This window comes from Euprymna scolopes, chromosome 18, assembly GCF_053919585.1.
Source record: "Euprymna scolopes isolate OS-2025 chromosome 18, ASM5391958v1, whole genome shotgun sequence".
NCBI lineage: Eukaryota > Metazoa > Mollusca > Cephalopoda > Sepiida > Sepiolidae > Euprymna > Euprymna scolopes.
The window spans coordinates 125,798,519-125,816,318 of record NC_136499.1 but is presented as its reverse complement, the minus strand read 5'-3'; the positions used below and the strand labels follow the sequence as shown (position 1 = coordinate 125,816,318).

At 30.4% G+C, this 17,800-nt stretch overlaps 1 protein-coding gene across 9 annotated transcripts in view; it reads right to left on the bottom strand.

Annotated features, from left to right (window-relative positions):
* The window catches only part of LOC145297806 (uncharacterized), a 411,153-nt gene that overhangs the window by 84,118 nt on the left and 309,235 nt on the right, over positions 1–17,800 (bottom strand). For 5 of the 9 annotated variants that reach the window (XM_080144118.1, XM_080144117.1, XM_080144112.1 and 2 more), the window contains 2 exons: positions 5,853–5,985; positions 1,732–1,779 (listed from right to left, as the gene is read on the bottom strand). In XM_080144118.1, coding sequence (XP_080000244.1) covers positions 1,732–1,779; positions 5,853–5,985 — 181 coding nt within the window. The remainder of the gene's footprint in view (positions 1–1,731; positions 1,780–5,852; positions 5,986–17,800) is intronic. The other 4 variants (XM_080144120.1, XM_080144119.1, XM_080144113.1 and 1 more) reach the window with 1 other exon arrangement.

The window sequence follows — 17,800 nt, the reverse complement described above, 5'->3', positions numbered from 1 at the left end:
CTCATTGTAAACAAGAAAAAGATAAAAGATTATTTCATTAAAATTTATTAAAATTAACGATTTTATAAACAAAGTAAAATCCATGCAAGAAACTTCAGATTAAACTTTTGATAGTAAAAAAAGGGTCATTGTTTATAAAATGTCATTTGTTTTTCTGCTTCCCATTAAATTGAGGGCATTTCCTGTGGATTTGCGCAGGGATAGAATATTTTCAAACGTTTACTTTCAAATTACCTATTTACTTGCCTCCCCACGGCAACTTAATAAATAAGAAAAGAAAAATGTGGGGTGATTGCCACGCAAAAAGAAAACACTGATTCAGTCAAGAAGTTTTTTTTTTTCTTTTCTGACTAAAACCAGAACAAATACTACATCTCAATCCAGTGCATATACATAAATAAATTGAAGTATCAACATGTCTATTTCACTCCAACTACTGGTTGGATTTCAAACAAACTTGGCATCAGGGAATGTCAAAGGGCATGTAAAAATTACCTACATCAACCAAAAGGGTAAATAAAACTAAAAAAAAAATAAATTGTGTTAAAGAATGCATTTCTTCTGAGGTATTCTGATATGAAACTTATGTAAGAACACTCCCAGACACATCAAGCATCTTTCTGTGAGATTTCAAAAACATCAGCCCAGCTGTTTCCATGTCCATTGGAAACGAACTTACACAGTTCCTTTTTATATATATATATATATATATATATACACACACACACAGTTCCATATTATATCTATATATATATATATATATATATATATATATATATACATATATACACACACACACACACACACACACACACGTCACCTCATAAATTATACTTATTGCATATAAATAAAGTAACATGACTAGATGTTCATTTTAAATAATTTTTAAAAGTTAGTTTAAATAGTTGACCAAGCAGAATTCAAAGTTTTGTTCTTGTCCAGAATTCACACGATAATAAAAAACAAAAAAAACAAAAAATTATGTACCTGAACAAAACTGTCATATTCTAAAAGTCATATCAAATTGATTAAGTAGTTTTATTTTTAACTAAGAAATCAAATTTTATGAGTAGCAAGCAAGGACTGTCTGACATTGCTCTCTTGAAGAAACAAGGGCAGACAACTCCACAATTATTCAAACTTGTGAGACCAGCCTTGTAATGCCTACGTTTTCCCATTAAGTAGTTAAAATCATTGCAAAATGATTTTCTTTATAAATATATTTTTGGAATATGATTTTTTTTTTTTTGTTCTGCCAAAGATTTTCTGTATTTTTATTTTTTTAATATGGTGGAATTCTTGACAACCAACAATTATTCATATTTGATGAATGTAAACTGTTTCAAATTTCAACAGAAATGCCATTAACGAACAAACAAAAGAATGTAGACCCCATATGTGGCATTTCTGTAACAATGACCGCAAGAAAAAGTTTAAAAAAAAAAAAAAAAGTTCTTTTAAAAGCAGGTTAAAACCAAACAAAATCTACCGACCACAATCCAAGTCGTTGACATTGAGAATAGAACACTGCCAGGGAAACAGGAATTACAGCATTGTCAGTGTGTGCTGACTACGACAAGTGATCAAATGGGTTAAGCGTGTTTTGTTTTAAAGAGGGTGAGGTCGGAAGATCAGAAGGAAATGCGAGAAAAGGGGGATAAAAGAACACAAAAATGAAAAGGAGGTTGTGGTAGTAACTCTAGAAACACAAAAACAATCCACAACAGATACCTTTTTTAAAGTACAGACTCCATAATGGAGAAAGTCTAAAGCCTCAGTCTGAAAAACAATAATGAAAATAAAAAAATAATAAAAAAAAACACATTTTTTTTTTTAAATAAAAAAATGAATTTTAAAGAATAAAATGACATTCTGTTTAAAAAAAAAAAATAATCAAATTTAGTAAAATTAAGTGAAAATTTGGAATTAAAGTAAATTTTAAAGAATTTACAACAAATTTATTATTCAACAAGAAATATAAAACTTTTAAGTTATTTCTTTAATCCATGGATTTTCAATAAATGGCTCATGTTAGAGGAAATTTTTTTTATTAGCCAAATAATGTTAATAGGGAGTCAAAAATGTTGCTATTTAACACACAGATTGAAAAACTAAAAACAAAAGCCAAGATTAAAAAAGTATATTCTATGGTGTTGTTAGGTTCAATGAAGAAAGATAAATGCACAATCGTAAAATGCAAGGCAATGAACAAAGTTATAATCCAAATGGGGAGTATTTAATGTTCAAATGTATGCATATGAGGCCATCTGTAAAACATGATATGGTAAAATCTAGGTACGGGCAAAAATAGGGGGACTTAGTTTTGAAAGCCGATTTATCAAATTTTTTTGTAGGTTTCCGACTACTTCTTGATTGCATTTGAAAGATTAGGGACTGAAGTTAATTTCCTAAAAGAAAAAAATATTTATACATATGAAAAAAAGAGAAAAGTTATGAAAATGAAAACCTGTTGTACTATTTATTATAAAAAAACAAAAAAAATCTGTTATACTATTTACTTATAAAAAAAAAAAAAAAACCTGTTATACTATTTATTTATAAAAAAACAAAAAAAAAACCTGTTATACTATTTACTTATAAAAACAAAAAAAAATCTGTTATACTATTTACTTATAAAAAAAACAAAAAAAAATCTGTTATACTATTTACTTAAAAAAACAAAAAAAAATCTGTTATACTATTTACTTAAAAAAACAAAAAAAAATCTGTTATACTATTTACTTATAAAAACAAAAAAAAATCTGTTATACTATTTACTTATAAAAACAAAAAAAAATCTGTTATACTATTTACTTATAAAAAAAACAAAAAAAAATCTGTTATACTATTTACTTAAAAAAACAAAAAAAAATCTGTTATACTATTTACTTATAAAAACAAAAAAAAATCTGTTATACTATTTACTTAAAAAAACAAAAAAAAATCTGTTATACTATTTACTTAAAAAAACAAAAAAAAATCTGTTATACTATTTACTTATAAAAACAAAAAAAAATCTGTTATACTATTTACTTATAAAAAAAACAAAAAAAAATCTGTTATACTATTTACTTAAAAAAACAAAAAAAAATCTGTTATACTATTTACTTAAAAAAACAAAAAAAAATCTGTTATACTATTTACTTATAAAAAAACAAAACAAAAATCTGTTATACTATTTACTTATAAAAAAACAAAAAAAAAATCTGTTATACTATTTACTTATAAAAAAAAACAAAAAAAAAATCTGTTATACTATTTGCTTATAAAAAAAAAAAAAAAACAGCATTTCCTTAGATGATAGGGATCATTTATGAAAAATCCATGGATTAAGGAAATAACTTTAAATTTTCGTATTTCTTAAATAATAAATGTCATAAATTTAAAAAGATTTACTGAATTCCAGATTTTCACAAACACACACAGAAATATATATATGGGGGTGGGAGAGTGCAGACAGTAGAGATACCCCCTCCCGCACACAAGATTACTAATAAGTTATCCTTAAAATCTCTGAACACTCGTAAAACTTTAAAAGGCATAAAACTACCAGACAAAAATATGCGAAGAAAAGAGCAAAAGACTATATTACATAATAAGCTACAATTACTTGCTATCTTAATGCAATCATTTTAAATGTATAATTTATATTTACATAATTTTAATATGAATTTATCATCATTTTAAAAACTAAGTTTTCATTGAAATTACCTCCCTTGAAAATTAAGGAACATTATATTTTAAACATTCTGGTAATTTTTTTTATTTCTTTTATTATTGTTAATATTGACAAAACTATGCTATGTAAGAAAATAGAGCAATAAAATTACAAGTAAATAACACCAACCATTAATTTATTATAAAAAGTTTTAAAAAGTTACGCAAATTATCTATATACATACAGTAAAACTCATTAGAAATTAGTAACAAAATACAGTACAGTATATAATACACATGTATATAATCAAATAACATTATAAATAACACCATAAGGTGAGGCAAATATCGTAACCAGGGTCCAGAAAAACATTGTATTCCACATCGTAACTTGAAAAAACTGTATCCCGGAGTTCTACTGTACTCCTGTTTATTTCTGAGCACTGTATTCTATCTACACACACATTGAAAAAGAGTATATTGTATTATTCTTTTTAATAACAAACCGTTTTGATGCTAATCTAGGCCTGATAAAAACTTTTACATTTATTCATTATATATATATACTAGCAGTTCAGCCTGACTTTGCTCGGGCCCTATGTACTGTTCATAACTTTATGTACACATGTATGTATATATATATATATCTATATATATGTATAAGTTTGAATTATGTGCAGGTAATCTACATCTAAAATTTCAAATGTTTAGACCCAAAATTGGCTGAGGAGTTTGATCGAGCTTGCAAAGGCCAACTCTTTCAACTTTGACCTCTTGGAAGCCAAATTTTTGCCTAAAAACTGATTAAAAACCTTACTGCATGTCTGAACACCCTTTATGTAAAATTTAAAATGTCCAGCATCAAAATTTGCTGAATAATTTGCTAGAGACTGCAAAGGTCAAGTCTTTTGAACTTTGACCCCTTAGTAGCCAAATTTTCGGCCAAAAACTGATTAAAAAGCTTGTCCTATGTCTGAATACATTTTATGTAAAATTGCAAATGGTTAAACCAAAAATTGACTGAGAGGTCAAATTTTTTTTAACTTTGATCTCAATTTTGACTCCTTAAGATTTATTGTTTTGGGCTCAAATCAAATTAAAATGTTTGATTCATGCCCAAGGAACCTACATCTAAAATTTCAAGTGTTTAGACCCAAAATTGGCGGAAGAGTTTGGTAGAATTTTCAAAGGTCAAATTGTTGAACTTAAACCCCTTGACAGCCAAATTTCTGCCCAAAATCCAATTAAAAAGATTTTCCCAAATCTCAATACCCCTTATGTCAAATCTCGAGTCTGTAGACTGAAAATTGACAGAATAATTTGGTAGGGAAATGTAGACACACAGACAATTTCACTTTTATATATAGACATTTAAAATAAAATAAACTATACAAATAAGAACATGAAAAAAATAAAACGAATTAAGCTTTAATCTTAAAATGACCCAGTATAACAGACTCGCTTTCCTTCTCCGAAATTGATGACACGTTTTTAAGTCCCAGAACCATACAACCATTCTAAAGAATTATAATTGTTGCAATTGGTTTGAAGAAACTGTTGAAAAACTTGTTACAATCGAGTGTTCATTATTTGTCAGACACTCGTGTATATATATATATATATATATATATATATATATATATATATATATATATATATATACACTTGCTCTTCATATATTAGAAGAATTGATCACTTCAGGCACTCAATAGAAGAAAAGTTTCATATTTTCCCTTATTTTCAGGAATAGACCTGGGTAAAATGTTAAACTACAGATGATTTATACAGTTATAAGGAATTTGAGGGTTCCCATCTTCTGCCAAATAAACAAGTTAAATACATCTGACAAGATCTGAACTCGGTTTTCTGATTCCATAGGCTATGCCATAATCGTTCATGTGATGTTTAAAAATCTGTCTCCTAAGACAGGTGTTGATAAAAAGCTGCGATCTTTCAAAAATTTCCGGATAAAAAGTGTGGAAGGCAGCCAAGAAATCCCAGTTAAAACGTACAGAATCCTGAAGAATAATTGAAGATCTTGCAAAACAACTGGATAAAGGGTTCGACAAGATCGGAGGATCCCTAGTCAATGGAAAATGGCTTATCGGGAGATCTAAAGAAATTGAATGATTGAGTAAAAAAAAAAATGTCTTTTTTTTTAATTTTATTTTAGTTTTCCTCCGCACAGCACCTACCTTTTCAAAGATTCCACCTTTCTTTCTTAAGGCTTTTTTCCTTTTTACCGCATCGAGCAGTCGTCGAATGGCAGGCTTACCCATTCCAATCTTCTCCAGATCCTCACTTTTGACATATTCAAAATGAGCCAACCTAAAAATAAAAAAGATAACATACGATTAATAATATTTTTAAAGAAACCTATAACTTTGAAAATATTAAAAAAAAAAAATGCTGCTCTTTCTCCCCCTCCCCCTTGTAGTCTCGTAGATATGTAATGTGGGGTTACATTTTACTTATATTCAATGGAGATACGAAAATAAATATAAATCTTTTAAAAATACTTTGCAAGGATGCGATATAGGCAAAATACTTTCGCTCGTTTTCTTTTCCTTATAAGGAAATGTTTTCCATAATGTTTTATTGTTAAAATGTTTTTTATTATTCATTAAGTCTGAAGAAAGGCTGTTCTTGTGAAAATTTTCAAACATAATGTTTGGATTTGTCCGAATAGTCTTGAAACAATTGTAACTAACAATGAAATACACTATTTGTTGCTATCAACCCATTCTTTGAAGTCTTGGTTTTTGTTAAAACAATATATATATATATATATATATTTATATATATATATATGTGTGTGTGTGTGTGTAAAATGTTATTTTATACAAATAGCATTAGTTACATATGTGAACACCTGTTTCTGTAAGGAATGTACCAATTATCAAATCGGCCGATTAATAGGTTTTAAAATGCCGCTTTATCAGCAAATCTTGTTGTCATAAATGATACTAACATTAATTATATTGTAAATGAAGAAAAATTAACTCCTTTTGCTTGCCAGTGAAAATTTATTGAAGCGTCATGCATCGTCTACACCACATTATCAAATAACAGGCATAACACGCTGTTAACATGTAGACTTTTACAACTGCACTGAATTTGAGGCAAAGCGATGTAAACATATGGAAAATTTCCTTCCTTTTTTTTCCTATCGAATTATTATTATTTTGTGCTTTAAATCATTTGTCAAAGAAAATCATTAATTCACCTTCCAGTTTTCACGTTGAGGGATTGACCATTACATAGCTTTACATCACAAAAGGTGATGATCCATTTCAGTGGTGGAAGTAGACACAGCAGACCTTACCAATGCTGAGTAAACTGGCTTCAAAATATTTAAGCGCGCCACCTTCATCTGTGGCGAGAGGCTCTTTAGTACAGGTGGCAATGTGAGGAACAGGCCGTGTCCTGAGAATGGAGAAACTCTAACGTTTCTACATTACAACTTTCAACTTTAAATACAGAGGAAACTATGAAAGCAGAGGAGGCAGCAAAAATAGAAGAGGCACTTTGTATTTTGTAACTTTAGTTAAGACAAAAAGTCATAATAGTGGCCAAACATTTAAATGTTATGTTAAATTAACAATTATTATGTTAATGTGTTAAAGACATCTGATGAGTCACTTGGAAGTAATGAAATGCTTTAATAGGAAAGAGAAAAGTAATAAATTGGCCAATAAATGATTATCTGGCAAAGTTTCTGATAAGGCTGATTACCGATTACCTGCTGATTAATCGATACACCCCTAGTTTATGTAGTACCTGTATTCAAAAGGACCACTTCGTCAGACCAAAAAAAGAAAAAATTAATTAGCTTCAGTAAATTTTTTTTTTTTTTTGGTCTGACAAAGTGGTACCTTTGAATTGAGGTACTACCGAAACATGTATGCACATATGTAGTGAATAATGTTTGTATAAATAAACATACTATAAACATGGCCTCTTCATTCATTGAGCACTCTTTGATAAACACGGGAGTTTCAATAGATTTGCATCTAGAAAACAAAACCTATAAAGCAATTACTTCTTACTATAATTAAATCAATAAAATGATAGCCTATACAGTCGAACGATTAAAAAGCACACTCCTAATAATCAATAACATGGTACAGATGGAGCATAAAAATCAAAATTATCGAATTTATAATCAACATAACTGAGCATTTAATAGTAAATAATCAATAATATATCACATATACAGTATCAAAACAAACAAAAAAGCGTATGATCGTAACTAGTTGTTTTTATTACTCGGGTAGACTGACCAATCATGAACCACAACACACATAAAAGATAATTTGAAAGCAATTTCTGCAGCATATATATATATATATATATATATATATATATATATATATATATATATATATATACACACTTTAAGATTCAAATATAGATAAGCAACCACTATGATTTTTCAGCACAAAACATTGTAATAAATTTTATAAACCTCAATAAAATAACTTTACTTTATGCAAGTGAAATCCATCTAGATTGAGGTTTATATATATATATATATATATATATATATATATATATATATATATATATATATATAGCCACACTGAAGAGCTGTGATACAGCAAAACAGTATCTGTGAATGACTATTTTAAGTTTGTGTTTAAAATAGGTAGTATAACATACAAAGTTTTAAAATGTTTCTTTGACAAAAAGAAATCTTGGATAAACATTGTGAACATAAAAACAACTTCAATGTTTGTGCATCTATGTTACCGTGCTATTTTTTAAATAGTATTTTTTAAATAGTATTTTTTAAATAATATTTTTTAAATAGTATTTTTTAAATAATATTTTTAAATAGTATTTTTTAAATAGTATTTTTAAATAGTATTTTTTAAATAGTATTTTTTAAATAGTATTTTTTAAACAGTATTTTTTAAACAGTATTTTTTAAACAGTATTTTTAAATAGTATTTTTTAAATAGTATTTTTTAAATAGTATTTTTTAAATAGTATTTTTAAATAATATTTTTAAATAGTATTTTTTAAATAGTATTTTTTAAACAGTATTTTTTAAACAGTATTTTTTAAACAGTATTTTTTAAACAGTATTTTTTAAATAGTATTTTTTAAATAGTATTTTTAAATAGTATTTTTTAAATAGTATTTTTTAAATAGTATTTTTTAAATAGTATTTTTTAAATAGTATTTTTTAGTAAAATTCAATTTTATTTATTTACAGACTGTTATCCTCGTCTTTATAGTTCTCGTTGTTGTTGTTTCACGACGTTTCGGACAACTATTCCTTTGGCCTTCATCACGTGGTTAATCGTGACAGGACAGGAGCTACCTGATGAAGACCAGAAGAATAGTTCTGAAACGTCACAAAACAAAAAACTATGAAGATGACGATAACAGTCCGAAAAAAAAAAAAAAAAAAAAAAAATATCAAAGGATTCCAATAAATCAAATTTTTACAATATTTTTGTTAGATTATTAGGTGAAAGTACAGAATAGTTAAAAAAACACTCTCCTTCCCATGTTAAGTGGCTTTCTAAACAATGACGTTATTTCAGTGCAGTAGCATAAATGCACAAGTGCCAGGGTTTTTTCCGATACTATTTATTTGCAAAATTTGTATTAAATATGAGCAACATCTACACAGAGAATCTTCTTGTTCGACTCGTATATAAACATGTGATAGCTATTGAACTGATGAAGCTCAGATTCCATAGTGTCAAATTATTGACACAAGCTTTTGAAATGCAAGATGGGAATCATCTGCTATCGAGAAATCAACCATTTCATAGTTAAAGCAAAGCAACAGAGGAGATATGTTTTAGAATTTTTGAGATGAGGATTGATAATTTGTATTATTCAACTACAGCTCTCATCTTGAATTTTTTCCCCACACCGTTTCAGCTGATGTAACTTTTTCCTTCTGAAGATGCATCTTTTTGGAAATTAGTTACCTATTTTTCGGACCATTATTCTCATCTTGGTTGTTTTTTCCACACCGTTTCAGCTGATGTAACTCTGACCATTTTTAGGTGCGTCCATACTGGATGTTATTAATAAATAATGAAAAATAGCGCCAAATCTATTTCTTTTTTAAATAAATCCGGATTTATTAAAAAAAAAAAAATATATATATATATATATATATATATATTTATATATATATATATGTAGTTATTTTTCACTATTCACCAATAACACCCAGCATGAATGCACCTGAAGACGGTCGGAGATTACATCGTCCGAAACGTTGTGGAAAAAACAGCCAAGATGAGAACAATAGACCAAACAATCCAAAAAAATAATTATCAATCCTCATCTCAAAAATATACAAACATCATAAATACCTAATTGTTGAAATTCTTTATTTCAAACACAATGCAATGTTTTTTTTTGTTTTGTTTTTTTACATAGGCCCAGAGACCACTCGAGGTTAAGGGTTAAGAGTGTACAGTAGTCAATTGGACAATATAGTAATCGTTAGTAATGGAAATTCGGTAAATTTGTTAACTTAAGTGGAACGGCTCATCAAGAACTTGTTTACGTTGGACTTGAAGACAACCATATTGTAGTCAGCTGGAAAGCAGGAAAACAATTCCACAGGCGTGCACTTCTAAGAAAGAAGCTTTGTTCATGAAATCTACGTGTAGGTTTAGGCACAAATAAAGAGTAGGAGGGAATTATTGATAGTGTTTTCAGGTAGAAGAGTGTTTCTTGTGAAAGTTTGGCGAGGGGGGACCATACATTGAAGCTCAGTCATGCACTTGCCATGAAAATAACGATAAAGCAGAGACAAACTCGACACATCTTTTCTGTGAGATAGAAGTTGCAGGGAAGAGAAAAGGACATCTCCTACGAGGCTACGAAATCTATTTTGAACTCTAAACATTTTAATCTACAGAGATAGATTGTTCTCATCCTGTAGGTTATAAACTAGGTAGAACTATTTCATTTTACTCCTAGGTATCATCATCTGTAGCAAGGATCGAACCTTTAATCTTCAGAAGATTTTTTTTCCAAGTTTGAAAAGACCCGCTTGAGAAAGTAAAGAGGTTATATTGAACGGGCAAATTTACACTAAAAGTGTGCTTGAAAGAAAGTGACGTCACAGAAAATCTTTAATGAGACGTCATTTTGTATCATATTCGGTTTAACATTTGTTTTTGTGAAAACTTTCAGAAATTTACTTCTGAACTATCTCTGACCAGGTCCTTATGTATCCCTCTTTCAAGTTCATTTTTATCCATTAAACTATCTCCGACCAAGTACTTATTAATCCATCTTTCATGTTCATTTTTATCAAATTTTTGTCTTACGCTGATCCTTTCTCTCGATGCGACTATACCAGCAAAGAATCTCGTTATGCACACATTTGTGTACTGTCCCGATTTAATCTTCCTATGAGGTCATAGCATGCTGCCTTTAAGAGTCATTATTTTTTTCATATCATTTTTCTCCATGCAACACATGTCCTCAACCCTCACCATCCAAATTTCATTTCCATACATCACTACTACTTGATCAACAGTGACAACACTCTGCTGGTTAGTTATGACATAAGATCCCTGAACTTATCTCCATCCATTACTAACTCTTGCAAGCTCCCTGTGATGTGAGATGAGGATTGATAATTTGTATTATTCAACTACAGCTCTCATCTTGAATTTTTTCCCCACACCGTTTCAGCTGATGTAACTTTTTCCTTCTGAAGATGCATCTTTTTGGAAATTAGTTACCTATTTTTCAGACCATTATTCTCATCTTGGTTGTTTTTTCCACACCGTTTCAGCTGATGTAACTCTGACCATTTTTAGGTGCATCCATCTTGGATGTTATTAATAAATAATGAAACATAGCGGCAAATCTATTTCTTTTTTAAATAAATCCGGATTTATTAAAAAAAAAAAAAAAAAAAAAAAAAAAAAATATATATATATATATATATATATATATATATATATATAGTTATTTTTCACTATTCACCAATAACACCCAGCATGAATGCACCTGAAGACGGTCGGAGATTACATCGTCCGAAACGTTGTGGAAAAAACAGCCAAGATGAGAACAATAGACCAAACAATCCAAAAAAAATAATTATCAATCCTCATCTCAAAAATATACAAACATCATAAATACCTAATTGTTGAAATTCTTTATTTCAAACACAGACACCTATACGCAATGTTTTTTTTTGTTTTGTTTTTTACATAGGCCCAGAGACCACTCGAGGTTAAGAGTGTACAGTAGTCAATTGGACAATATAGTAATCGTTAGTAATGGAAATTCGGTAAATTTGTTAACTTATCACCAAAGAAACAAAATCTGTGAACAACCTCCGACATGGAAGATGAAAATTAAGATTCTCTTGGGGTTTTGAGCCCAAAGAAAACATACGTTTTGGTGTTTCCTTTGTTCCCCTGCAGGGAGCAAGCAAGAGAAAGACACCATGCAATTCGCTCAATGTGTAATAACATATTTAAAACTACAAGTGAAAAACCTAAAAACAAAATATCGTGCACGGTTTCCTTTGCTACTACAACTATTATTACTGCTACTAAAGGCAACAAGAAAGGCCGATAACTCTACACACACGTTATGGTCGTCACTACAAATTAATGTTACAAAACACATCCGGTTTTCTCGACTGTACTAACATGCATAAATTTAAATATAATGTGAACAAACACCTTGTTGTCCAACTTTATATCCAGGTTGCTCCCCTCCCTTATAAATCTGGGTCCTATCACAGTAGCTTCTTATGCTTATGTGGCAAGATGTCTTACTTGGAACGAACAAAAGTAATTTAAAAAAAGAAAAAAGAAAAATAGATGTGACCATAAGACAATGCTGTAAGACTCGTAAAAATAATATCATGATTAAATGCGAGGTTGGCATTTGTAAGCAACTAAAAATTGAAAAAACCTTTGATTATGTATCAGACAAAAAAAAAAAATAAATAAAAAAAGACTGCTGTATATTTCTGATTACATCATATGCAAATTAGATGCTTTTGGCTTGAATAAAAAGTTTGTTTTTCAGAGGCAGTGTGCTGAATTTGGAGTAGCGAACTTTGACAGCAGTGTATTGAATTAAATCCCAGTTGAATGTGCAGAATAGTTAACAATCCATTTGGGAAAGTGCAGAATAGTTAACAATCCATTTGGGAAAGTGCAGAATAGTTAACAATCCATTTGGGAAAGTGCAGAATAGTTAACAATCCATTTGGGAAAGTGCAGAATAGTTAACAATCCATTTGGGAAAGTGCAGAATAGTTAACAATCCATTTGGGAAAGTGCAGAATAGTTAACAATCCATTTGGGAAAGTGCAGAATAGTTAACAATCCATTTGGGAAAGTGCAGAATAGTTAACAATCCATTTGGGAAAGTGCAGAATAGTTAACAATCCATTTGGGAAAGTGCAGAATAGTTAACAATCCATTTGGGAAAGTGCAGAATAGTTAACAATCCATTTGGGAAAGTTCAGAATAGTTAACAATTGATTATTTAACCACAATTATTAACATAAACAAAAATTAAAAAAAAAAACACTAACCCACCTTCATAAAGATATAGAATGCTCTTTTGCAGCGTGTAATATTTCCACTAGAAATGCAAGGTGCTCTTAAAAAGACCGGCCAAGCGAGTTAATACTTTTGCAAGTACCTAGATTTCTACACTACAAGTTTGTAATAGCATTGTTGTTCTTCCGGTAATTAGACAGCAATTCATAGACTCGTACCAAAGTTTATACGAAAACATGCAAAAGCAGACAGGTAAGTATATATTTATCTGCGGAGATAGGAGGCAATGTCTTAATGGAGAAAAGTCACACGATATACATTACTTACAGGTAATAACAATAACAACAGAAATGCGAATGAAATTATATTAGTGTTTCGTAGTAGACACAAAAAAAAAAAATAAATAAAAAAGGAAAAAAGATGATAAAAAGAAAGGTAAAATGAAAGCCAAGTTGTTGCTGATAATAATGGCTGTGACCAACTGTAAGTCTTTTGTCATCAACCAGAGAGGAATGACCGCAGTCAGCCATGAAGAGAGAGGGGGGGGGTAGATAGGTAGGTCAGGAACTGCAGAGTTCAAGATTGGCATTTCCGCTAACCACTAGATTGTCGGAGTACTAGAGAGGTGACAAAAAAAATATGGAAGGCGCATTTTATTTGGTTTGCTTTTCTTTTTTTTTTTTAATTTCATTTAATTTATTTATTCATTTTTTTTTTTTTAAATTTAATTTATTTATTCATTTTTTTTTTTTTTACACACACACAAATACGGAATATAAAGAAATTAAAATATGTCTAAAGTGGTTGCAGTCTTCATTATTCAACCAACTAACCTATCCCTCTTGGATAGAATTCAAAACAGTGTCTTTAACCTAATAGGCTTCATACTGTCCACCAAACGCTAGTCTCTCTCACACATCGCCGCAGTGTTGCATCTCTATGCTTGTTTTATAGGTACTTTCAAAAAATGTGTTCTGAAGAATGTCCTGAACCTGTACCTCTCAATGAAAATACCTGTAACCCACCTAGCAGCAAAATCCCACCACTTCACTGCAGAAGTCCCTAGATGTCAAGAGATTTATATTCTAATAGTTTCTTTCTTTGCAACACATGCATTTGGAATCCCCTCCTAGCTTCTTTTTTCTCCTCAATCATACAAGCATGCAGAAATTTAAATGTAATGTAAACTAACATCTTGCTGCCAAACTACCAACTCAGGGAAAAGATTTATAGGATCAATCTAATATCTCAGTGGAAGCATGCCTTGTTTGAATTGAATAATTTTTTCACCCAAAAAAAAGATAAGAAAAGCAGAACATTTCTACTGGTAAAGGAATTTAAACATGTGATGAAAACATGAAATGTTATTTTCTTCAAATAATCTGCACGTATTGACATAACCGTCAATCGTTAAATAATCTGCACGTATTGACATAACCGTCAATCGTTAAATAATCTGCACATATTGACATAACCGTCAATCGTTAAATAATCTGCACATATTGACATAACCGTCAATCGTTAAATAATCTGCACATATTGACATAACCGTCAATCGTTAAATAATCTGCACGTATTGACATAACCGTCAATCGTTAAATAATCTGCACGTATTGACATAACCGTCAATCGTTAAATAATCTGCACATATTGACATAACCGTCAATCGTTAAATAATCTGCACGTATTGACATAACTGTCAATCGTTAAATAATCTGCACGTATTGACATAACCGTCAATCGTTAAATAATCTGCACGTATTGACATAACCGTCAATCGTTAAATAATCTGCACGTATTGACATAACTGTGAATCGTTAAATAATCTGCACATACTAACATAACTGTGAATCGTTAAATAATCTGCACATACTAACATAACTGTCAATCGTTAAATAATCTGCACATACTAACATAACTGTGAATCGTTAAATAATCTGCACATACTAACATAACTGTCAATCGTTAAATAATCTGCACATACTAACATAACTGTGAATCGTTAAATAATCTGCACGTATTGACATAACCGTCAATCGTTAAATAATCTGCACGTATTGACATAACTGTGAATCGTTAAATAATCTGCACATACTAACATAACTGTGAATCGTTAAATAATCTGCACATACTAACATAACTGTCAATCGTTAAATAATCTGCACATACTAACATAACTGTGAATCGTTAAATAATCTGCACATACTAACATAACTGTCAATCGTTAAATAATCTGCACATACTAACATAACTGTCAATCGTTAAATAATCTGCACGTACTAACATAACTGTCAATCGTTAAATGATCTGCACGTATTGACATAACTGTCAATCGTTAAATAATCAACACATAATCCTTGTGAAGATAAAAATAAAAAATTGCCTCAATCTACATGAACTTCTTCGTTATTGGAGGACAGAACAAGTAGTACACTTTGAACCTTGTCTAGGAGCGAGAGACTAGTAGCAGATGCACCAGCCCAAATATGACAGCAATACTCCATACATGGGCGAATGGTGGCCTTATAGAGGTATAGGATACTTTCGGGCGTTAGTATCTTTCTAGCATGGTAGAGAGAACCTACCTTCTTTGCAGCGATCCAGGCAATACTCTCAATGTAATTGTTCCAACTCATGTTTCCCGAGAGCGTTAGGCCGAGGAGTTTAAAGGATGTACTTTTAGATAAAGAGTCATTGGCCATTGCTATTGGTGGTAGAGAAGGTTTCTTGTAATTATTGAAGGAAACGAGTTTAGTCTTGGCAGCATTGAATGTGACCAACCATTTATGTCTCCATTCCACTACAGATTGGAGGTCATCCTCTAGTTTTTCTGCTAATTATTTAGATATGTGTTCATTTGTTTTTCTGTCGTGTCTGTTATAGAGTGTGCTGCCGTCAGCATATATACCCATCTCACAGACAATTTTGTCAGAGTGGTCATTTATGGATATTAGGAATATCAGAGGTCCTAGTATAGACCCCTGAGGCACTCCCGCATTTATATCATATTGTTTAGATGTATGACCGTCGAGGACAACCTGGATTTTTCTCTTATCTAAGAAGGATTTAACTATGTCATGTATTCTTCCAGTGATACCATATGATCTGATTTTCCTGAGAAGACCTTCATGCCATACTCTGTCAAGAGCCTTAGATATATCTAGAGCTACCGCTCTACCCTCCCCCACTTTGTCCAGTGACTGGTATATACGTTCAGAGATTACAGTTAGGATGTCTGCTGTGGAATGAGCTTGCCTAAATCCATATTGTTGGTCAGTCAGAAGTTTAGCATCTGTAAGGTGATGGACTAGAGCTTGGTTAATTATGGTCTCAAATATTTTGGCGAAAAGTGGGAGGAGGCTAATGGGGCGATAATTTATTGGGTCAGTTCTTTCGCCAGAATTCTTGAAAACTGGTACTACAGAAGCAGTTTTCCAGCAGGCAGGAAAGCAAGATTCATTAAGGTATTTGTTGTAACGTTTGGAGAGAACTGGAGATACTTTGACGGAGCACTTTTTTAATAGCACAGCCGGGCTGAGATCAGGTCCACATGCTTTTGCAGTGTCAAGATTTCTTATGATAGTATGCACCTGAGGAGGGGTGATGTTTCAGATCATCTAGTGTGGTGTCTGTCTGCAAAGGAAAGTCAGGAAGGGGGCGGTTGGCAGGGTCCAGTGTGGAGTTGGAAGCAAACCGACTGGCAAGCATGTTAGCCTTCTCAGTTGCAGATATATACATATATATATATATATATATATATATATATGTATCCCCCCACTATCCAATAATCAAGAGGTAAGCCTGAAGAATCCTAGAGTGGATGAAATGCGGAATATTCAGTGTAGCATAATCACCATATATATTTTATAACTAACTAGCTTTACCTACATATTGAGCACTTTTGAAGTAAATACTTAAAGTTTACGCATAAATTTATACTTTCGTATATTAATTTTATGTGAGTAAATGAAGTAGTTTATATATATATATATATAAAGTACTGATTTCCAAAGTTAAAAAACATGACTTAAATGTCATCAACTAGAATTGAAAGCAAAACATTTACCGTTCCAGCCACTTTCCCTACTCTTTCAGCTACTGGCAGATAGTTAAAAAAGATTTAAAATCAAACCACTTCAAGTTGTGAATGAATTTGCACATGCGCAAAAGTAATAGAAATATGTCATCAAGTTGAAATAAACATTTGGTATTTCAACTCGCCAACATTTCTGTATGCATTAATCATCCATAGCTTAAAGGCGGAAATAACTTTCATAGCTTAAATAAATAAGCTTACTTCCAGTTTTAAACAACTTGTTATTAATAACCGAAAGTAAATTAAATTAAAAAATAAATTAAATAAACTTTAATATTTCTAACTAGAATAATTAAAACGATTCTATTACAACAAACAATAAAATCGAGCTAATTATTTGGTTGGTGCAAAAATAATGTCACATTTTTACGTTCAACTTCATGTCAAAAACGATATTATTTTTGCACCAACCTAATATTAAAATGAATTTTCTTTAATGTAATATGCAACTAAGAGTAATCATTGAATGTAAATTTCTTTGGAATAAATAGTATATATATGTGTGTGTGTGTGTGTGTGTGTGTGT